Genomic DNA, 23,072 nt, shown 5'->3' with positions numbered 1-23,072 from the left:
GATCTTTGTTTATCTAATCTGTATTTGGCAGGCACATTTATTAACAGGTTCATGGTTTCCTCTGTTAAATTAGACTGTATCCAGGATATTATTTATCTGGAGAGATAGTAGTAGCAAGGCAACTTGCATCTGTTCCAGCACTTGTTGTTGTTATATTGTTTTATATTCCGCCCATCTAGTTGGGTTTCCCCAGCCACTCTGGACAGCTTACAACATAATACAACTAATTGCAGCTACGTCCCCAAGTCACATACAACTCAATAGTGGTGAAATTATCTACACCAATTGTATTTCACTCCTAAAAGAAACACCACTCTAGAATGAGCATGTGTAGATGCGCATCGAGCTTTTCACAAACTAGAAAGATAATAAATATTTAACAGAGTATACTTTTTTAACTGTTCAGAAATGTTTGCGCACAGGGTAATGGAATGTGTTACAGTGGAACCTCGGTTTTCGAGCATCTGGGAAGCCGAACATTTCGGAACCTGAATGCTAAAAACCTGGGAGTGAATGCTTCCATTTTTGAACATGCCTCGGAAGTTGAACGGCTTCCGCTGCGTGTTTTTCCATTTTCTCAATGGAAATTGCCCACAGCCCTTTGCGCCTCGGTTGTCGAACGTTTTGGAAGTCGAATGTTCTTCCGGTACGGCACTGTGGCAGTCTCAATAAAAGGTATGCACAGATACAGCAATGGTGCTGGCCATCCTTCTATGAACTGCTTTTATTTTCCTAGTCCTTGTTTTCACTTGAAGCACTACAAAATTTGCACATGGGGTGGGGGACGACAACGACACCAAAACATTGCAATGTAACCACTTTAATTATTTTGACAATCAAACAGTATGTAAATTTTATGAAATAAATAAATAAATGAAATCACAGCGGCAGTCAAAGAGTTAAATCTTCAAAACCATGACTTTTCATGGCCAAGTTTTCCTGCTTGCATGAAAGGTTTGCACAGCAAGAAGAAAGAATAAGAGCTTTTTAAAAATCGCATGGAAACACAAACATGAGATCTCACGGAGGGATTTTTACAAAGCTTCATATTGTATCTGTCTTAAAGCACTTGTTCCACTGTATAATCTGCATTATTGTCTGTTTTTTACATAGGATATAGTGTGTGTGTGTGTGTGTGTGTGTGTGTGTGTGTGTGTGTGAGAGAGAGAGAGAGAGAGAGAGAGAGAGAGAGAGAGAGAGAGAGAGAGAGAGAGAGAATGCTGTAAGAGCACCATAATTAGTATGTTTCAGTCCCACATCAATTAAGGGAACCTTTTTTTCATACTTCAATGCCCATAAAGAGAAAACCAGTAAGGGCGCTCTATGTATTCCATTGAAATAAGAAAAAAAGATAGAGCAACACTACAATAAATTCTGATAACCTGAAATGTTTTATATAAACACATAGAGACAATTAATCTTTCTGTATTTGTATTCCTTTCTCATGGTTGTCACCCCTTAAAAGGAATATAAGGAAAGCAAATTGTGAGAAACTCCTCAGAATTTATTTGATCTCCTACCAAGATTCAGCTGGTGGGGCTTTTCAGTAATCCAATCTCCCAAGCTTATTATAAGTCTGCCTTGCCATTAATACTATGTGTGTACACCCTTTTAATATATATCACACACACATGCAGTTTTTGTAAATGGTGGCCTGGTTTCTTCCATGTTTTCCTCCCCCAATCCTTTTTATTTGCTTCCTAGAATAGCATTTTTCCAAACAAACAAAACCTGTCAGTAAAGAAATGGTAACAACAACAATAATAAATATCCCAGACAATCTGCATTTTAACATAAAGAGACGTGTAACTATTTACATTTCTGCCTCATTTTCACAGACACAAACTGTGTTACTTGCCACCTCCTTTTGAGGATGAGGAGAAGCTATTGAACGCATAACAGGGAAATTACTTTTATTGAGGAGTGTAACTTGTTTGAGACTGAAAATATTTGTAAATATCTATTATTACCCTGCAGCAAACTAGCAACAGCTTTCATTTAAAAATGATGGGAATGTTACACCCACCATTTTTTTTCCACCCCACCTTTTGAGTCTACTACAGATCACATGCTTTGTCTGTGTAATAACCTTTAGAAACTTAAACTGGATGGTACAGGAATAATTTAATTTATCCGGATTAGGAAAACTGTCTTTAAAAAGGAGCTACAGCTGTGAACTCAAACTGACCTAATAGTAGCCTTTCAGAGTCTACCAAACTTTAGAAAAGTTTGCCTCTGTGAAGTACCCCATTATACAATACTCATAGAATCGTAGAATCAGAAGGGACACCTAGGGTCATCTAGTCCCACCCCCTGCATTGCAGGAATCAAAGCAAAGCATCTGTGGCAGATGACAACTCGACTTCTGCTTAAAAACCTCCAAACTACATTCTTCAGTTCCCAGACAAAGATCATTTTTCCATTACTTCAGTCCGTACAAGGTAAGGTGTAAATTCTAAGTACAATTCAAAGTACTCCTCTCCAATAAACCCAGGAGAAATTTGCTTGCCTATAATAGATTTCTAAAGTAGAATAAGCAGGGGGGAAAATATGTGAGCAAAGAAAGTCAAATGGGAATCCCGAGGTCCAAAAAGCTAAGAAACCTTTCAGAGGAAAAAGCAGGAATCTAGGTGTCACTAGGCTCCTTGTTCTACATACTTTTTTGCTTAAAGGGGTAAATCAAAAGGGTTCAATCAACAGAACCCTTCAATTAATTTGGTTTGCTGCATATATCATCATCATCTTTTATTGCCAACCTTTTGCCAGCAGATCCCAGGGTGGGTTACAGCAATTTAAAATTCAATATTAAATGTTTTTGTTTTTTTTTAAAGTATAGTCACAGGAATAGGATGGGTCCTATAAATAAGTATCTCAGGTATCAAAGGCAGGGGTAATTCATACCAGCCAGACATGTACACTGGTAAATTTATTATCTGGCATTCTGAACTTCAGGACCGACATAACAACTTTTATCTTATCAGCCTTCTTTTTGATAGCTGCCATAGTATTTGCTGAAGCAAAGAGCTACTGTCAAATTAACCTGCGGGTCTCTTTCCTCTTCTATCATCTGCAAGAGTCTCAGGAGAGCCCCCAAAGTTTGCAACCACTTTTTAGCACAGGTAGGCCAAAACTGCTCCTATGGGTCACTAGGGAAATGTATGGGTATGTATAGGCTGCTGAAGATCCCAGATAGGAGCTGTTTAACAAATTTTAGGTAACAGGGCTTAGAAGAACATCCGCTGAAGACTTCAGAGAACCTTGCCAAAAGAGTCTCAGTCTCCATATATGGAAATGTTGTACCACTCACTCACACATACATAGCACTGTGTCCTCAATTTCCAGAAGGAATGTTCCTGGTCCAGGGTTCTAGTCAAGTAGTCAGACCCTCCTCCATTCATACACAGATTTTCTTTTCCAGCTAGCACACATCATTCTGTGGCTACACAGCATGTTCAGCCCTTAGATGCCGCCTTAGGTTTGAGGGGTTTTTAAAAATGATTTTTTGTACACCTGAAAACTTCAGTATTCCTTGTGGCACACCAATACCTTCCTCTTTGTTTCCAGCAGCCTTGTTTTGGTTGCAACCCTGTTAGCACTCACCACCCGAGTTAACTATTACGGGAGGTAATAATACTGTATATAATACAGACAAATATATAGAGATTCAAACATTAGGAGCACCAGTTCCCAATATTCTCTCACACTCTGGTGTGACCAAGAAAAAGAAACCATGGTGAGAGTGCACAGATGGAAGCAGGCAGGTTTCTCCATTGTTGAAATCACATGGGGCAGGAAATAGATTTAGCACCCTTTCCAGAAGGTGTCTGTTTCTGAATGCACTTAACAGTCGTACCTTGGATCTCAAACGGCTTAGTTGCCAAACGTTTTGGCTCCCAAATGATCGAAAACTAGAAGTGAGTGTTCCGGTTTTCAAACGATTTTTGGAAGCCCAACGTACGGCGCGGATTCAGATTAGCTGCAGGAAGCTCCTGCAGCCAATTAGAAGCCATGCTTTGGTTTTTGAATGGTTCTGGGAGTCGAACAGACTCCCGGAATGCATTCTGTTCGGCAGCCAAGGTATGACTGTACTTTCTTCCACACAAATGAATGGATGTCATGAATTCCTACGAGAAAAATTAAGGATGCACCTGGGCACAACAATGAATTGAAGTTAAGATGGGTCTTCCATGCCAGAACCTGGATGGACCTGGTCTTCACTGACCTTTCTACTCTGGAGTCCTTAAAACTCTCCTCCACAGACATCTCATCTATCATAATAATTGGGAGTTTGCTAGTACATTCATGATACTGAGTGACCGCATGTCACAGAGAAAAGCTACCAGGACAGAGGATGCAACTTCCACAAGCGCTTAAGTTCAAGCAACTCTCTTAAAAATTTGATTGGAGTGCCAACTTCCCTCTACGATTAACTATTAAATTAAGGTCAAGGGGCAGTCATTCAAAATTCTTGACAAGACGCAGCAGTATGTGTGCTATACTCAGTTTGAATCATTGCTATACAGTGGTACCTCGGGTTAAGTACTTAATTCATTCCGGAGGTCCGTTCTTAACCTGAAACTATTATTAACCTGAAGCACCACTTTAGCTAATGGGGCCTCCTGCTGCCGCCACACCGCTGAAGCACAATTTCTGTTCTCATCCTGAAGCAAAGTTCTTAACCAGAGGTACTATTTCTGGGTTAGCGGAGTCTGTAACCTGAAGTGCATGTAACCTGAAGCATATGTAACCAAGGTACCACTGTATTTTAACTATGGGGCATGGTGTGGAAGTCATGAAGGCATGCAATGTTAACAAACTTATTGATTACGAACAAACGGCACCACACAAAGGCCAACCAACAGGTCTCACACAGCCACAGTAGCCTCACTTCTGAAGAACCTAAATCTTCCCATAGATACTGGCATGGTGCAGCACAACAGGGACACCACATAAAAGCTGTGAATAGGAATAGGGAGAGCAGATATCCTGTGTACACACACTCAGATGCCGTACAAATAAAGGTGCAGCCTGACAGCACGGTACAGTATCACAACATTAAACAGGAAAGAGTTTCTTATCTGAAATTATTTGCTTGTGCCCTTTGTTCTATTAACCTTTTAAGCATATTAAGTTGTCTTCACAGTCCTCACAGGAGCTACTGTTCACAAAAACAAAGAGGCACCAGCTCTTGCAAGTATCCTAAATTTAAGCATAAATTATTTTTCCCAATTAATTTTTATTATTTTCTTTCATCTAGCATACTTCAGCGCTGCAAGGAAGCAGGAACAAATGGAGATAAAACTAAAATCAGTGAGTAGAAAAACTGAAGTAGAATGCATATATGTGGAAGAAAATGTGCTAAACTGTTTATTCAGGCATAAACGCCAGCACTTTTCCCCAGAGGGACACTCAGGAGAATAATGCTGGAATGAAGCCTCAGTTATGGGTGTTGCTATTCCTGAGTCAACCTGGCATAAAAGTGCCTTCTGCAGACATCAACACACTGCCACTTAACAAGCAAGCATGACAAATGACCTACACTTTACTGCAAACCATCCCCCCAACAGTCATTAACTGCCAGGACACATTAAATAGAAGCACCTGGGTAAGAGCCAAAATAAAATCCCACCCAGTCCTCTATCTAGGCAGTGGTCTAGCCTTTAAATTGTTCCTTTACGCTCTCACAGAACTTGCCAGAGAAATTTAAACTCCTCCGGTTAGCAATAAAAATAAATTAAGGTTCCGCCTGTTCTATCCGGCATTTTCAAACTATCGCTCCTGCCACTGCAAGGGGTGTGTGTGTATGTGAGCGCAAGCAGCATTCTGATCAGAAAGGAACTGTTTAAGCTAAACACAACCTCATTGTGCCCCAAGGCCAATGTTTGTGAGAATGATGGGAGCCAATACTTCTAAGGCAAAGACTTCCTGCAACTCCCAATCAGCATCTGGAGAGACAGGTGGATGAAATTACACAGGCAGCAGCCAAAAGAAGAGGAAGATGCATTTATGCTTCCGACTTCCTGCTACAGAAAATGTCAACTTGTCCACAAACATCTGGGAAACTTTGCTCCCCCCCCCAAACAACAACTTCAACTTATTAATAAACAGCAGAGCATATCTCCCCCCCTCCAAGAACATAGTTACTATTACTCTGCCACTGTTTATTGAGCACCAATAATGTGCTCAGCACACATCTGTGAACCACTAACCACAACACATTTTCTACATCAGTTTCAAATACAGCACTGCAAAACACTTAAGATGCAGTCTTCCTTGTAAGCAATAGGCAGGGAGAAAGCTGCTTTTTTCTTCTTCACATGCTTTCCTGCTCCCAACATAGCATTTATTATGGGTGCTCACTTTGAGCATTTATTACTACTACTACTACTACTACTACTACTACTACTACTTCTACTATAAAAACACTCCCAAGACCACAAAAAATCTGAGGGGAAAGAAAGTAAACGGAGCCCAAGATTCCACCCTAGCAGGTCTGTACCTTTAAGGGGCTTGTCTGGTAGGAAGAGCAGCTGCATTCCTGCTGAGGAAGGGCTGCTGTCCCAACACGCAAGAGAAGGCTAGAAATAACCTGCACACATACAACCTTCCAGCACTGAATTTAACAATGCCACAGTCTCTCACTCACCCGCAGCAGGGAAAGACAGAAAGAGGGAGAGAGAAAGAGAGAGAGAAGGGGGGGAGGTGAACAGAAAGGGATAAATTTAGCAGATCAACTTCAGAGGGGAGGAGGTGGGCGTATGTGCATCAAAAGCGGCGGCTGCCCTTTGGAGGAGTGGGGGGAGAGCAAGCATGTTTCAAGGCAAGAGTACATGAAGGAAGTGGAGATCCCTTTGCTGTGGCTTTGCAGGGATCCGGTTGGGTTGCAAGAAGAAACATTTGAAGGGCTGGGACAGGAAAGCCGATCAGCGGCCCGAACAGATGCATGCTCTACACAATATGAGCTGCGAAGGCTGAGGAGGACAGGAATCGCCGGAGAACGAGGCATGCGTGTGACGGATGGGACAAAGACAATGCCAAGTAGGGAAGAAGAAAGCAGGTAGTTAGCACGGCGGGATGCCCCGCACGCCGGCGCCAGAAACACTCGAGCACCTCTTGCAAATGAGCAAAGCCGCCGCCGCCGCTCCACCCAGCTGCTCCTGCGCGTGGAGGGAGCGGGCTTAATTTGAGCCAGAGTTCAGCCAGGCTTTGCCCCAGAGCACCTCCCCACCACCAGCGGCTCGGGCAGTGTGTGCCGGATTTGGCCGGGGGGGGGGCAAATCATTAGGCGAAGTTGTTGTACCATGTGCAGAGTGCTCTTTCTGCCCTTGCCAAGTGAGCACAGGCAACTCTCTCCGACACACCAACTCTCCGAAACTTGGATGCCATCACTTCTAGTTTTAGAAACAAAGGGGTGGGGGAAGGGAGGAGGAGAGAGAAGACTGCGAGGAGGTTTCTCTGGTCCACAGCCACGAGGGCAAGGACCCCGGGGAGCAAGAAAAGGGGGGGGGGTTCCTTGCAACGCTAACCTAAGCGCGTTGGGTGCTATTTAAAAGTCCTGCTTTGTTCAGCGGGATTTGTTCCCAGGTACGTGCCCAGAGAGGGCTGCAGGTCTAGGAAAAGGGGAGCAGCTCTGTATAGGCTCAAGGCAAGAACACAGGCGCACCCGCAATGAGGGCCAGAAAAACGCCACTGGCCGAGTCCGGGGATTCCCGGCGAGAGCTCAAGTCGGGGCTCGGTCCGAAACGTGAAGCGAGACGAGCGCGCCTGAGCATGGGCCGAGCGCCTTTCGGGAAGCCCGGAGCAACTTCGACCGCGGGACGCCGCACGGCAGAAAGGCAAAGGAGAGAGAGGAGCCTTTCCCCGACGCAAGTCTCGTTCACAGCGCACGGCGGCTGAGAGCAGCGCGGGAAACCGGGGGGGGGGGGGAGGGTGTCCCTTCGGAAGCGCTTACCTCGCACGTAGAAAAGGGCTCCCAGCAGCAGCAGCAACAGCGGCTGAGGAGGAGGAGGCGGGCGGACGCCCCCGAGCCGCCTCATGGTGGCGACCCCTGCTGCAGCTCCCGCAGCCCCTGCACGACGCAGTCTCTCCCCTGCTTGGCGAGCGGCGAGCAGAAAGTTGAGTTCTCCCGAGTCGTCTCGCTGCACGGCGCCCGCGGCTCTCTGTCCCTCCCTCTCCCTCTTTCTCTCTCTCTCCGCGGTGCCGGCCGGGCGACCTTCCTCCTCCTCAGAGCAGCCGCCACCACCAGGCGCCAGGACTGGCCGGGGTGGCTCGCGGTGAGTCTGGCTCTGGTTGGAGCGGCGGCGGCTGCTGCTTCACTCGACCCCGCGCCGACGTCTCTCTCCACCCCGCAGGAGCGCGACGGCGAGATTGGGGCTCCCTCCGGCTGCCTGCTCCGCCTGCCCGCCCCCGGCCCTGCCCTCGGAGGAGGAGTCCCGACGGGGCAACCTCCGCCTTCGCTTCTCGCCGACAGGAGCGGCGGCGGCGGCGGCTACACGGCCGGGCACGTTTCCCCAAGTTGCGAGAGGGAGAAGACGAAGGCAACTTGACGTCGCCTTCCCGCCTCAGCAAGAGCCCACAGAAGAGCAGCCGAAGCTGCCGTGTACTGACTCAGGTAGTCTAACTCAGAGGACTCCCTACTACGCTAACAGTCTTCGACCTTTTCCTACACGGGACCCACTTTTCTTCTAAACTGGTTTGGGTTTTTTGGAGAGGAACCTGGGACCCTCTGCATGCAAAGGAGGTGCTCTACCACCGGGTTAAAGCCCTTCAAATTATGATTTATTTGTTGCATTTATATCCCAACTTTTCCCTCCAAAGAGCTCAAAGTGGTGTACATGGTTCTTTGCCTCCTCCTCAGTTTATCCTTGCAACAACTCTGTGAGGTAGGTTAGGCTGAGAGGCAATGACAGCCTCTCAGCCTAACCTACCAATGGGATTACCCAATGGGCTTCATGGGTGAGTGGGGATTTGAACCCTGATCTCCCAGATCTTAGTCCAGCACTTTCAACTACAAAACTACACTGGCTCTCAAATCACCAGCAGCACCAGGCCACCCCACACCTGCACCCCTTACAGGCTCAGAGCATTTTGAACACAAGTGGAAGTTTTCTCCCATAGTGTGCTCAGATTGGTTGCAAACCACTGCCTCGCTCACACCATATAGGACAACTCCCCTCCCTTTGCTGATCAGCAGGTGCAAATGTACACATCATCCCTGTTCTCAGCTCAGATACGGCAGTTCCACTTCACTGTGTCCAGATGCATAACATAATCTCTCACTCATTTCAATTTGCAGGTATTGAAGATGCACACATACTCTTCCTGGTTGCTTTTGGTACCTCATCAAAATGGGAAAGTGGTACGCACTTTTAAAGCTAGTTCAATAAAACTTTAAATGATATAGTGAGTTGAATGCAATGGTGGCTTTACACTAGCAGAAAGCACTTCACTCGTGCAAGACAGGCTGTGGCAGACCTACATTTTTGGAGCCCTGAAGCTTGAACTGTCATGGGGGCCCCTTCACAACCAGCAATTAGGTAACACCTGATATCTTCTGGGGTTGTTCCATGACAGATCACCACACCTCTACAACATCTGCGCTACCAACTCTCAAACTTCAGGATTGTTGAAATATAAACAACAACAACAAAATCAAAATGAGTTGTGCGACTCAGATTGGGTCTACTAGATTCATTTTTTTAAAGCAGCCTGGGCTAAAGTCGCTTCTGGGGCCCTCTGGGATTAAAGACCCTGAAGCTGAAGTTTCGTACCTGACTTTCACCAATACCTCTCTCACTCAATACTTGAGGCTGTGTGGAACAGTGTGGAATATAACACAAAGGGCTGCAATGGATAAAAGGATCGGCAAAACATCTATGATGAAATCCCTCCCCACTAGTGCAAAGCCACCATTGCACAGAAATAACTTTTTAAGTGAACAACAACAAAAAGCTACAATAAAAACTAATAGAGACTAATAACCCCCTTCCAAAAAACGTATTGTTAAATTGACAACACTATCTCCCCATTCCGTCCCTTTGCTGCATGCAAGGATCTGTGTTTCCTCAAAATATTGTAAATTATGTGACATTTCAGTTGGTCTTAATAAAAGTATTGCTTGACTGGGGGTTTTTGGTCTTCCCATGGAACAACATGGCTGCTTTTGTTTTTTTTAAATATTGTGCAAAGTACCATGAGATAGGGAAGAAAGTAAGGGAAAAACTGTAGTCCAGATCAAAAAAGAGGAATGTTCACAAGCTTTCCCATAACTCTTACAGACCACTAATCTATGGGAAGGAAACTTCTTAGCAAACCACTGGGCATTTCATGCCTCTCTTTAATGCTAGGTCAGTTATCCTAAAAATAATTCTAGCAAGGGCAGCCCTACCCTTAGGCAGAAAGAGATGGATGCCTTAGACAGCAGATGCTGGTAAATGGTGAGGGGTTGGTTGGAGAGAATAGTTCTGTGTGCCGTGCAGCCTGCCCTCTTACATCTTCCAGTTGCTTTAAATTCAGAGATCTGTTGTATTTAAAGTTTCATCAAGTGTGAGGTTCTGGTCTTAGCAAAAATCTGAAAATAAAAACTTACTTACTGAACCCACAACAGCTATTCTGTATAGAAATCAAGAATTTGCGTACATCTGGCGCCTCTGATAAAGCGAAACCACCAGAGATAACTTTGGAATGAAGGCAATTCTGCAATTGTAAATGTTGCCAGGCAGCTGAGGTAGGCAACTGGAACTCTGATCTGTGATTGTCACATGAATTTTGGGTCTTAGGTCTTTGGCAGCCATTGGTTCCATACATTCTAATAGCAAGTTTGCCTATTTCATAACTATTACTTGAGGCATCCAAGAAAAAAGTTACTGAACGCCCCTTTTAATGTGGAATTTGTTGAAATATTTATAGTACTTACAAGGTTATTGTAAGTTTTGTTTATGAGAATGTACTCGATTGCAGGATATTGCTTCATAAACTATACAAATTATTCTAAAAACGTAACAGCTCTATTTCACCATACAATCTGTATACAATATTGGACTTGATGGGGAAATACAAATTGAGCTTGAAATCAGGCAAGACAGCAGCATTGTGAGTGAATTATTTGTCAGTTGTCTGCGTTGTATGCTGTACACACCCTGTGAGGAGCCAGGTACGCAGTCTAGGATGCTCCTGGATCCAGCTGTGTCACTCAGTGGCCAAGAATAGCTTTTGGTAGTATGACAGCTGTGACCATTTCTAAACCAGGATAACTTTAGGCACTGGTAACTTCATGCCTGGATTACTGCAACACACTCATTGTGGAACTTCCATTGTGGCTGGATTTAGTGCAGAATGCTGCTGCACAATTGCTGAAAGGAGCAAGATTCTATCAGCATGCTATATCTCTGCTCAAAGATCAGAGTGGTTGCCAGTTTGTTAACAGGCCAAGTTGTATACTATTGTATACTGTTAGGGCTTTACAACTTTGGGCTAATTTACTTGCAGGATCACACTGCTCCATCCATGTCTACTTTACTGCTTTGATCTGTGTACTTTTACAAGTGCCCTATAATGTTCTTTCTATATTGGTGAGGAGTCTATCTTTTAGTGTAGCAAGCACATATTCTTTGAAACTCCCTACCTACACCTAGGTGAGATATTTTGTATATATGGGACGCAGGTGGCGCTGTGGGTTAAAGCCTCAGCGCCTAGGACTTGCCGATCGAAAGGTCGGCGGTTCGAATCCCTGCGGCGGGGTGCGCTCCCGCTGCTCGGTCCCGCCTGCCAACCTAGCAGTTCGAAAGCACCTCCGGGTGCAAGTAGATAAATAGGGACCGCTTACCAGCGGGAAGGTAAACGGCGTTTCCGTGTGCGGCTCTGGCTCGCCAAATGCAGCTTTGTCACGCTGGCCACGTGACCCGGAAGTGTCTCCGGACAGCGCTGGCCCCTGGCCTCTTAAGTGAGATGGGCGCACAACCCCAGAGTCTGTCAAGACTGGCCCGTACGGGCAGGGGTACCTTTACCTTAATATTCCTAAATATTTAAAGTGCTTAGCAGACTATTGGGGGGGAAACTATTTCCAGACAGCAGGCTTAATCAGTCTCACAGACTGGAATTGCGATAGACAACTCTGAACCCTATTAAAAACCAGTTTGCCGCAACCAAAAGAGGTGAAGTTGCCATAATCCACAAGGAGTCTGTCTCTCACACACAAAGTTGCTTGATCAGATTGAAAACAACAAATAATCTTGTGACACCTTAAAAGAGTGACAGATTTATTGTGACCTAAGCTTTTGTGGAGAAGAGCTCACTCCATCAGTGTTATCTTCAGTTGGCAGATTTACTTAGTTGCAGGAGAGGGGGAGATAGTTGGTAAACAGTGGGTTCAAAAGGGCAGGAAATCTATGCAGCAATCTGCCTGTGAAATTTCTATGCAAATGCATACAAGATAAGGACAGAGTGGCTTATTCACAACACCAGCTTCTATGCTAATGCTATCTCTCTAGTGATGCCATGCACACCTATTCTGGGAAAAGAAGACTGTGTACACATTACCTTTTACTCTAGCTCCAGTGTGCTGCCAGTTCTGGTGTTTGAAGCTGAGTACACATGATATTAGCCAGAATCCATATGTACCCTGTAGTTTATTGAACAATACTCCGGGGTTACATGTGTTGCTCCTCAGACCATCTTCCATCCAATTTGAAAATGCAAGCCCCAGTTAAGCTGAGGTGTGTGCAGTTCAGGCCCCCATTATGCACAGATGACAGCTTCCTTCTGTAAGGAATTAGCTCTTCATTGTATGGCTGAGGTTATTCAGTCATGTAACATCATTACTTGGACAGAACTGGTGTCCGGATTTGTTGCAGGGCCTAATTCAGGGGTCAGCAACCTTTTTCAGCTGTGGGCCGGTCCACCATCCCTCAGACCATGTGGGGGGCCGGATTATATGCGTGGGGGGAATGAACGAATTCCTATGCCCCACAAATAACCCAGAGATGCATTTTAAATAAAAGCACACATTCTACTCATGTAAAAACACGCTGATTCCTGGACCATCCATGGGCCGGATTGCGAAGTCGATTGGGCTGCATCCAGCCCCCGGGCCTTAGTTTGCCTACCCCTGGCCTAATCTCTAGGGCTAGGCCTCTTGTCTTAAGTAGCATGTGGCTGTGGGCAAGAAGTCAGTTTAGAATGCCTGTAAGCAGGGACAAGCCAAGGCCTGCATGAGAGAAATATCATTATCCAGGTTGGGCTACTGATAATTGATAATATGCCAGAGCAGTTTTATCTGAGAGGTGACAACAAAATGTGTTCCATCAGTTCCAGTTCTGGACCTGTCCAGTCATAGGCAAAACCTTATTGATCTGTTTCCTCAGTTCATTTGGTGTATATTGTAGTTATACAATGCCTAAGGTTTTTCTTTCCTAGGGACTGGAACAAATGTGTTTATATACTCCTTGGCTATAGATGATGAATCATTTGGTTTGCTTTGAGAGGTAGCTCGAAGAAAAACAGGTAGATGTGTGCAGCAGTCAGGTGGTTTCCAATACAGTGGTTACTTTGGTTCTTGAACTTCATCCGTTCCAAAATGTTTGAAAACAAAGGCGTGGCTTCTGATTGGTGCAGGTGCCCCGAAAACAATAGCCAATAGTCACATCAGACATTTGGCTTCTGAAAAACGTTCGAAAACAGAAACACTTACTTCTGGGTTTTCAGCATTTGGGAATCAATGTGTATGAGTACCAAGACATTTGGGGATTAAGGTAGCACTGTATAAGATGGTGTTTGTATGACCATTGCATGGTTGCATTGTGGTGTCCAGCCAATCCTGATGAGCAAGTGACCTATCGCTTTGCCTCTGTAATGTCCAGAAGGTGATGGGCCAGCTGTGTGAAATGGCCCAGGCTCAGGCACTGGAGATTGATTCATTAGGGCAAATGGGGCACTGCTCCACCAATCTGACAGTGCCGTCTGCCACACTCCACTTGGCTGCCTCCTGGAAGTGTCATTGCTTGTTAGATTCCTCCTCCTTACTCTCAATGTCAGTCTAGAAGAACTCAGCAGGGAGAAGGATGGGCAAAACACTGGAATGAGTTGGCTCTGTGTGTCATTGGCTATGACTCTTAACTACTTATGGCTTCTCTGCCTTCCACCCTGTTAGTTAGTTTAGTTTAAGTGGGTGCCAGTCGCCGGTTGCTGAAATCCTGGTAGAATTTTTCACTTGAGAAGGCAAGAAGGCAAGAAGCCAAGGATTCAGTTTAAGTTACTAACAGATGCGAAAAAAGAGGTGGCTTTGCTCTGCCAGACTTGAAATTATATTATGAAGCATCATGCCTCTGTTGGTTAAAGGAGTGGATTAAACTAGAAAATGGGGAGTTGTTGGACCTAGAAGGGTTTGATAACAGATTTGGTTGGCATGCATACTTATGGCATGAAAAGAAGAAATTCACAAAGGGTTTGAAAACCACATCTTCCGAAGTTCATTGATAGATGTATGGGACAGGTACAAAAACTTGTTGGAACCAAGACTCCCCCATTGGATTTCACCATTAGAAGTGATGAGTGTGAAAAAGATTAACATGAGGGGGGGATGGATAACATATGGAGAACTGATAGTAAGAGAGGGGGGGGGGAATGGGAAATGAAATCTTATGAAGATGTGAAAGAATCTGTTTATGATTGGTTGCATTACCATCAGGTTAATGAAATGTTTAAAAAAGATTGTAAAGAGTGTGGATATGGAGAAAAAGATTCAAAATTTCAAACAGAGGTATTGAATAATGAGTACAAAAATTTGTCAAAAATGTATAAAATGTTGCTGGAGTGGTATACAAAAGATGAAGAGGTCAAATCGGTAATGATACATTGGGCCAGAGATTTTGGGTATAATATACAATATGACGATTGGACAAAAGTATGGAATGAAAGGTTAAAATTTACGGCCTATACTGCGTTGAAGGAAAATATAATGAAAATGGTATACAGATGGTATATAACGCCAGTAAAACTGGCTAAAATGTATAAAACATGTAATAAGTGTTGGAAATGTAAAGAAAAAGAAGGAACATTCTATCATATGTGGTGGGAGTGTAAAAAGGTGAAAGGCTTCTGGGAAATGATATATAATGAATTGAAAAAGATGTTGAGATATACGTTTGTTAAGAAACCGGAGGCCTTTCTACTAGGATTGGTAGGAAATGAAATAAATAAGAAAGACGGTAAACTTTTCCAATATGCAGTAACAGCAGCGAGAATACTTCTGGCCCAAAAATGGAAACAGGAAGAAATTCCAATGGTGGAAGAATGGATAACGAAATTGACTGAATATGCAGAACTGGATAAACTAACAGGGAAGATTCGATATCAGCGAGACCAAAAGTTCATCGAGGACTGGGGGAGATTTACAGATTATCTGACGAACAGATAACGCTTGTTGGTTTTCAAGAGACTCTGTGAAAAATTGAGGAATATTGTAAAAAAGAGAGTAAGAGGGGAAAGGTGACTTTTAAAGGCAATATTAAATTTAGAAATTCGTTAATAATATGAATTTAAACGAAAGATTGGCAGAGAAACTGAGGGACGTAAAAAAATAGATGAATGTGTGACAAAATGTGAATTGACTGTATAAAATTGTTTTTGAAAATGAATAAAAATATTATTAAAAAACAAAAAGAATTTTTCACTTGAGTTCAGTGGATCATACTTGCAGGAAAGTGGGAACAGCCTGGAAAGAGCAGAACTATAATCCTTAAGTTCAGCTACTATGAAGAAAGGTTGCAGCATTTGGGACTGTTTAGTTTAGATAAAAGATGACTATGAGGTAACATGATGGAAGTCTATAAATTTATGCACGGCATGGAAAAAATGAAGAGATAATAAAAGTTTTTCTCCCTCTCTCGTAACACTAGGACTTATTGATATCCCATGAAGCTGAATGGTGGAAGATTCAGGACAGATAAAGTACTTCTTTATGCAGCACACAGTTAAACTATGGAACTCCCTCCCACAGCAAGCAGTGATGGCTGCCAGCCTACAAGGCTTTAAAAGACGGTAAGACAAATTCATGGAGTAAAGGCTTCAGAAGCAATGCTTCTGAAAATCACTTGCTGGAAACCACAGGAGAGGAGAGTGCTTTTGTTCTCGAACCCTGCTTATGGGTTTTTCACAGGCATCTGGTTGACCAGTGTGAGATCAGGATGCTGGACACAGTCGACCATGGGCCTGATCCAGCAGGCTCTTCTTATGTTCTTGTGTTTAATGTATTTCCACCACAGGAAGTGCTCAGTTTTGCCTGGATATATGTGCTTAACAAAAGCACTTTCCTTTTTATGCCATAACTTGATTTTTCCTAGGGCCGTTGATGAGGATGGTGTTAAAGGGCTTCTGAGCCTTTGTGTGTCATATCGATTGGTTCTTCCTTTATCTACATGCTTATTGAAGAAAGGCCTAAGAGGTGTGTTTGACTCTCTCTCTCTCTCTATTTCAAAATATGTTGGCTCTAGCCTAACTCAATGTTTATCTATGATTTAAGCCAACTTGTCCTTTTAGCCACTACTAAGGTTGCCTGGCACTGAAGGCAGTGACCTCAAGATCACCTGTGGATCTTTAAAAAATATTGGAATCCTTTATTTTCAGTCCAGAATGTGACAGATGGGAAAGTTTAGATAACAATATTTCACACACAGTGTTAAGCAACCGTTTATTTTAAGCCGTGGAATTAACCAGAAGTTAACCCACAAACAATCAAACAAACAAACCACGGCAAGTACTGTAAATATATTCTACTAACATCTAGTTTGTAGAAATTCAATAGATTCATCACCCCCAGGAAGGTAGTTCAGGCATGGCCACCTTGGCCAGTTTAGGGATCTTGAGGTATTTCAGTATCCTGATAAAGAGAAGCTCGGCACCAAATTGTCCTTATCCTAAGACTCAAGTGGCTAGGTACTTACAATGGCCAGGTTCTTCATGTCCACCAACCTTATATACCCCACCCGGTTCTGTTCTCCAGTCAGTATAGTGCATGTGTAATGAACACCACCCCACTTTCAAATAACATCTGTGTGGCTGGAGCTAGATGAATTGCATCTGGGTGGATTATTTGCCTAACAGGACGTTTGCATGTGGTTCTCTGGTGTAAGCACTGACCCAGGTCAGTGTGAGGGTTAACCAGACCATGTAATCAGGAACAGAAATCCAGACCACAAAAGGAAAATGATACAACCAAACTTCACAGCGTAATCACTACAAGTAGGTCTCAGTACGATTACTTTGCTCCCAAGGCTATCAACCGTAATAACCTAGCCCACAACAGGGAACAGTTACTGAATGATGATGGCTCCTCTCCCCAAGCAGCCTAATGTGCAATTTCAGGAGTGATGGCCAGTCCTTTGCTCCTCAGGTGGAAATGGAACCCTGATCTCCTGTGGTCAACCAACCAATGGAATAAATAAGATTGATTTTGGCAACTGCCGTCCAAGAAATCTTGTCTGGAGCTGTGATGGATGGCTCGTCCTTCCCTTCCTTTTTGTCTCTCTCCAATTTATGCTCCTCTTGTCTCTTTGCATCCATGTTCTTCTCCCTTTTAAACTGTATACTGTTCTATGGTTCAGTGCCATATTGGTACACAAGGTGTATGGCACTTGCAAAGATGCCCTGTCTATAGGAAAATTATAAGCTCCCCAAAAATGGAAGAAATCTCATTATGCTCATTTGAATCATCAGTTTACTGGAACCTCAAGCCATTTCTGGACAGTGTTTCCCCTCTTCATTCTCATCTTCTCTTACATATATATACCGCACAGCCTCTTTTTTGTTTCCAGTTCTTCCTCCAAGCTATTGAATTTGTTACTGTATGTTCAAGGTAATTCTGACCCATCAGCATCTGGTATGCTCTGCACTTTGGGGCAAATAAGGAACAGGGCACTACTAGCCAGCATCATCATCAGATGAACAAGGATGCTATTTTTTACTCTTTTTTTTTGCTTTTCCTGTTATCTCCAGACATAAACATATTGTTGCACGCTGCCCCAATCTCCAAATCCACACAGATTTTATTTATTTCATAAACTTTATATACTGCTTAATTGTCAAGAAAACCCAACAACCTCCAAGTGGTTTACAAAAGCTGAAACAATAAAATTTAAAATACACAATCGTACTTTAAAACATACAAAGTTAAAATACTAAAACAGATTAAAATTCCCGCAACTTTCTAAGCATCTGGGTAAGCTTGTCTAAGCAAGAATGTTTTTAGCAGGATCCAAAAAAAAAAAAAAAAAAGAAAGTACAGGGAAGGCACCTGCTTGATCTCAATAGGCAGGGAGTTCCAAAGTGAAGGTGCTGGCACACCCAACAATCGAGTTCCTACAAATGTGGCACCTGCAGTAGTGTCAACTGAATTCTGTCAACCAAAGTAGTTGAGTGGGCACAGGAGGGGTAAGGTAAACTCGTCCCAAGCGATCGCTTTCCTCCTGCCAGACTTTCACTGGCTTCCCATCTCTTTACTGTATGCATCAGTCTTGGGGTTCCCCAGCCTTGGCATCAAATAGGAATTCATTTCCTACAAGTTGTGTGGAGTTTGCATTGCAATAATTGCTGGCATTCTGAATTCAGTTTGAGGATTATAGTACAAAGATCCTGGTTACTTTTGAAAAGGAGGATGGTAAACAAAAATGAGGAGAAGCAAGGCTTTTTTTAAAAAAACACCCTGCACATTAAATTGTGCGGGGTTGAAACAGCATATTTAGGACAAGAATTTTTATACCCTAAACTTCTAGAGCTCTATGTGCATATCCGTTGCATTTTTAAATTTGTGGATTGTCTGATCTAAGCGAAGAGGTTGTGTCATTTTTGCTTTGTTCTATACAGAGCATATCAATGTGCTGGTAAATAATAAATATGGTCTCAAGTCACACCGTTTAGATTTGTATTTGATCTCTCTCACCAAAGTTGAGAACTCATTATTAATGAAAAAATATTTCACTGTCATTGACATTTTGTGGTGTTTGTGAGATTTTAAAGATATGAATAGTTTGTTGGGCTTGGCTTTGTTTGGTCAGTTTTAAGGCATCCTATGTTTCCCGTATTTTATTTTATTTTTTAAAAGTATATATATTGTTATAGATACTGGGTGTCAGAGTTTGTGGGTGCAAGTCATCCATAATTTTTAGATTTAGCAAAAGTTAGAATTAATTAAGGTTTGACTAAACATGGAAACCTCTAGATTTGGCTTATTGGCAGAGCTAGTTGAGTGTGGGCCATTGGAGGATCCAAGGCGGATGGTGGCCAGTCATTAAGCCATCAAGGAAGCCATTAAGAGGGTGGAGAGGTACCAGAAAAGGAGGTATGGGGGCCTTCCTCCAGCTGTGTGTTTGTGGGCAGAGACAAGAAAGCTTTAGGATTTCAGGTCTGGATGATGTAGGCTGGGGGGGGGGGGGAATAGTTTCACTGGGCTAGCAGCAACAAGGAGGGGACAGAACACAACATGGGTAGTCTTTGCTGTGCCTCATTTCCAAAAGGAGACACAGACCCTGGGTAAGCACTTGGACCCCTGGAATCTCACATCGCTCTGAGATTGGGGTGGCGTGTAGCACTATTTTATTGGAAATATCAGAGAGAGAAAAAGAAAGAAACAGTGTCAGCTCATATTAACAACAAAAGTTATTCATAAATCCTAATTTCAACGTATATATTAATATAAGCAGTTTCGATGTCCAAATAAATATCCAAACAAGACTGATGATTATAAGATACATGTTCAAATGTAGGATGGGCAGTAAGGATTACAGATGGTAGGTATTTATCCTTCCAACCGTGAAGTATAAGGGCTGATTCGTACCTTCGTTTGCCCTGTCACTCACCCCCCCCCGCATCTCCAGAAAACCCAAGGTTTACTGCTAAATCAGAACAAATAGGGTTTTTCACAGATTGCTGTTTGTTCCAACTTAGTGGTAAAGAGAGGGTTTTCCAGGGGAAAGCAGTGGGGCAAAGACAAAACCAATCTGACCCATGCCTTGACCCAGGGCAAGTAGAAAACCACTTGAACCCACACTTTCTAGACACATGATGAAGAGCCCTTAGTCTCTTTGCAACTATAAGGACTCTCAGGTTCTATTTCTTAGATGTAGTTAAAACTATACATTACAAAGTTTAAATACAGAAATCATATAAAAACCAAAAGACTTTCCTTTATGTCTGGTGGTGTTGGGTGGAGGAATTCAGAAAGCCTCTCATTGCTTATCTTCATATGGAGACCCATTTTTAAAAAGTCCTCAGGTTGGTTTAAATTTTATTTGTTTTCCTCTCCCGTGTAACTGATTCTCAATCCTACCTTTTTGCCTCATCTGCTTCTCATCTTCGCTCCCCTAGCCGCGGTTAATGCTCTAAAACCTCCAGGCCTTTCCATTTTGTCCAGATAACACTATAACCTTGTTGAAGATGTCTGCAGCTGCAAATCAGCCTACAAGGGAAAGGGAAAACAAACACCTTTCTTTAACTACTCTCAGTAATATATACGACATAAGAGATCACTTACATTTTAAAAGCACAAAAACCATAGAATTGACATTTTTGTATTAGCCCAAGCACTGCTGTCAAAGTGGTTTTTTGGAGCATATGAAACAGAGTTTTTGGAAGTTATTAGGTGTTTAGAGAAAAGGAGGTCCTTCTCCCCCTTCCTTGGTACCCTTCCCATCCTGCCACATCTTACTTTTACTGATCCTCTCTGATCTGTCATGTTTCCCATACCTTCTTTATCTCTCTTCAGTGTTTTTCTCTGAAGACACATCACAGACACACAGCACAATTTAGGACGTAATTAATTTTTTAAGACTCTGCGGGCTGCATATTGAAAACTTGCTTCTGTTTGAAAACTGTTCTTTTGGGAACCATGAGTACTGCCCAAGAGGATGGAGCACATTCTCCCCAGTTTCTTTTTCACATCGCACACAGAAACATCCAGATCCACACATCTGGACAAGAGGAGAGACAGTGCTGAGTTACAGGGACAATTACTCCACATACTGGAATGAGGGTTGAGAAGTACAGGCTTTCCTCGGTTGCCCCCCCAGGATGAGCTAAGTCTTGGCTGTCAGTTACATTTCCTATGCCAGGATTTCCAAGCAATATTTATTTTGACCGGGCATTTTAAAACCCACCCCCGCCCCCCTCTGGCATGAGACTAAGCCTGCCAGAAATGGCTGTTTTTCTTCTCCGCATCATTAGGGAGGCAGCGTTCCAGCAGTGAAGGGTCACTCACTTGGTACTTAAGTACTTTTAAAGATGTTTCCTTTTCCTTACTGAACAGATAATTTGAACAGAAACTGTCAAGAGACTTTCCTTCAGTTTCTTCCTCCCCAAATCCACTTCTCCCTTTGTCATAGCTTGAACTCATCATGGCCAAAAGATGACCTCCCCTGAGCTTAATGTGATCAGCAGCCATGACGAGATGGCTCTGAGAATGCAGCCTTGTAAGAATTGCAGGGCTCAGGATACAGATTCCTTGTCTTCTGAATGCAGCCCAAAGATTATGAACTCTAGATGACGAAGAAAAACATTTTTGTTTGCTTTAAATATATTAGCTCCGGAGGGACTACAATAGATGAAGTGATTTGGTGAGATTGACAGAAATTTCTAAACTTTTTTTTTTAATTGAGACCTGTTTGCACTATAGAATTAGTTTGTGCTCAAGATTGGTATTTGCTTGGGGCTAACTGGTGCCCCTCTTAGGATATATACCCAAACTTTCTTCAGCTTCCAAGCTTGAGTTTGAAAGGACTCTATCATGTGACAAAGTGCAGACCTAAGTCTTAGTTTAAGCAGTCCAGCTCTTCACAGTATTACAAACACTAAGGCTGAGTTCACACCCCTGTTTAGTGTGCACTCTTTTGGTTTCCTGTTTTTAAATCTGTGTTTGCTTGATGTTATCCAAAACACATATGTGTACTGTAAAATGCTGCTGTTTGGTGTGCTGTTTCTCAAACCAGCTTCACACTTGGAACTCTTAAAGCCATTTGTTTCTAGCCAAGGTGTGAACATCTTTGCATTGGGTAAAAACAAGTACTCTCACCAATGTTCCCTGGTGTGAACCCTCTGAAGCTGTGCTAAGGTGAACAGCTGAGGGGAAAGTGCAGGGAACACACCCTAGGTGTGAACCTTTTACTCCAAAATAGGTTGCACTGGATTTGTTTACCATGTGCCACAAAACACTAAGCCATGGATTGTTGTAAGCATGGCTTGCTCAACAAACCACAAGTTATTTGACAGACAAACAAACAAGGAGTGGATTGTTTCTTCAAAACTTTCATTCTTTTCCAGCAGTTCTTGCATTGTGCTTTTGTATATTGATGAGGGTCTGATGTGGCCACATAAACCATGGTTAAGCCAGACAAGCGGATATAATACCAAACCGTAGTTTAAAAAAAACCATGGCTTCACATTGTGGTTTGTTATAAGAAAACAAACCATGATTTGTCTGCTGGACTGGCTTTAGATGATCAAACAAACTATATTAGGTTAAAACAAACAATGGATTATGTGTGAACCAGCAGGGCTGTCTCACAGGTAAGTTTACAAAGGCTTGAACCATAGAATTACAAAAAAAATCCTCATGTCTAATTCTCACTTCTAAGGGTGAAAATGTCTTCCTTGAGAATGTGTTCAGAAGCCTTCCTGTTCCATTCTGAAGATGGAGATTCTCTAGTCTCCTTGAGCAGCTCCTTGAGCAGCTTGTTCTCTTGCTGAACTGCTCATATAATGTGGAAGCTTTCCCTCATGTTTAACCTAGATTGGCCCTGTCAATTAAACCCACAGCTTTCTTTTGCAACTTAATTTTATTAATATTTTCCAGGTACAAAAACATGAACAAAGATATAGAAGACAGCTTTCAGAAAATAACAAGTAATCAAGATAATCTGGGTGTTCAAGTCATCCTGACCTGTCTTAGTATGTATAAATAACTTTTTAAGACATCCCTTACAGACACCCTTTAAAATATTTAACAATGTTATGTTCACACCTTGATCTTATCTCTAGATTTGTTTGGTGAGGCATTTTTGTCTATCTTGATCTCTTTCCTGACCTAGCTT

The 23,072-nt window shown here is 42.9% G+C and overlaps 2 protein-coding genes across 6 annotated transcripts in view; one reads left to right on the top strand and one right to left on the bottom strand.

The window, feature by feature from the left end:
- LRP4 (LDL receptor related protein 4) overlaps positions 1 to 8,178 on the bottom strand; it is a 98,469-nt gene extending 90,291 nt beyond the window's left edge. For all 4 annotated transcript variants that reach the window (XM_081900458.1, XM_081900459.1, XM_081900460.1 and 1 more), the window contains exon 1: positions 7,952 to 8,178. In XM_081900458.1, the coding sequence (XP_081756584.1) occupies positions 7,952 to 8,036 (85 nt within the window). In that variant the 5' untranslated portion in view covers positions 8,037 to 8,178. The remainder of the gene's footprint in view (positions 1 to 7,951) is intronic.
- Positions 6,816 to 23,072, top strand: part of CSTPP1 (centriolar satellite-associated tubulin polyglutamylase complex regulator 1) — a 145,832-nt gene continuing 129,575 nt past the window's right edge. The window contains exons 1-3 of one of the 2 annotated variants that reach the window (XM_081901758.1): positions 8,492 to 8,611; positions 15,894 to 16,035; positions 22,835 to 22,929. In XM_081901758.1, coding sequence (XP_081757884.1) covers positions 15,920 to 16,035; positions 22,835 to 22,929 — 211 coding nt within the window. In that variant the 5' untranslated portion in view covers positions 8,492 to 8,611; positions 15,894 to 15,919. Of the gene's footprint in view, positions 7,058 to 8,491; positions 8,612 to 15,893; positions 16,036 to 22,834; positions 22,930 to 23,072 lie in introns of those variants that run through there. The other variant, XM_081901757.1, reaches the window with a different exon arrangement.

The sequence above is a fragment of the Podarcis melisellensis genome, assembly GCF_964234715.1.
Source record: "Podarcis melisellensis genome assembly, chromosome: 1".
Classification (NCBI taxonomy): Eukaryota; Metazoa; Chordata; class Lepidosauria; order Squamata; family Lacertidae; genus Podarcis; species Podarcis melisellensis.
Note: the sequence above shows the minus strand (reverse complement) of the source record. Positions and strands in the feature narration are given on the sequence as shown.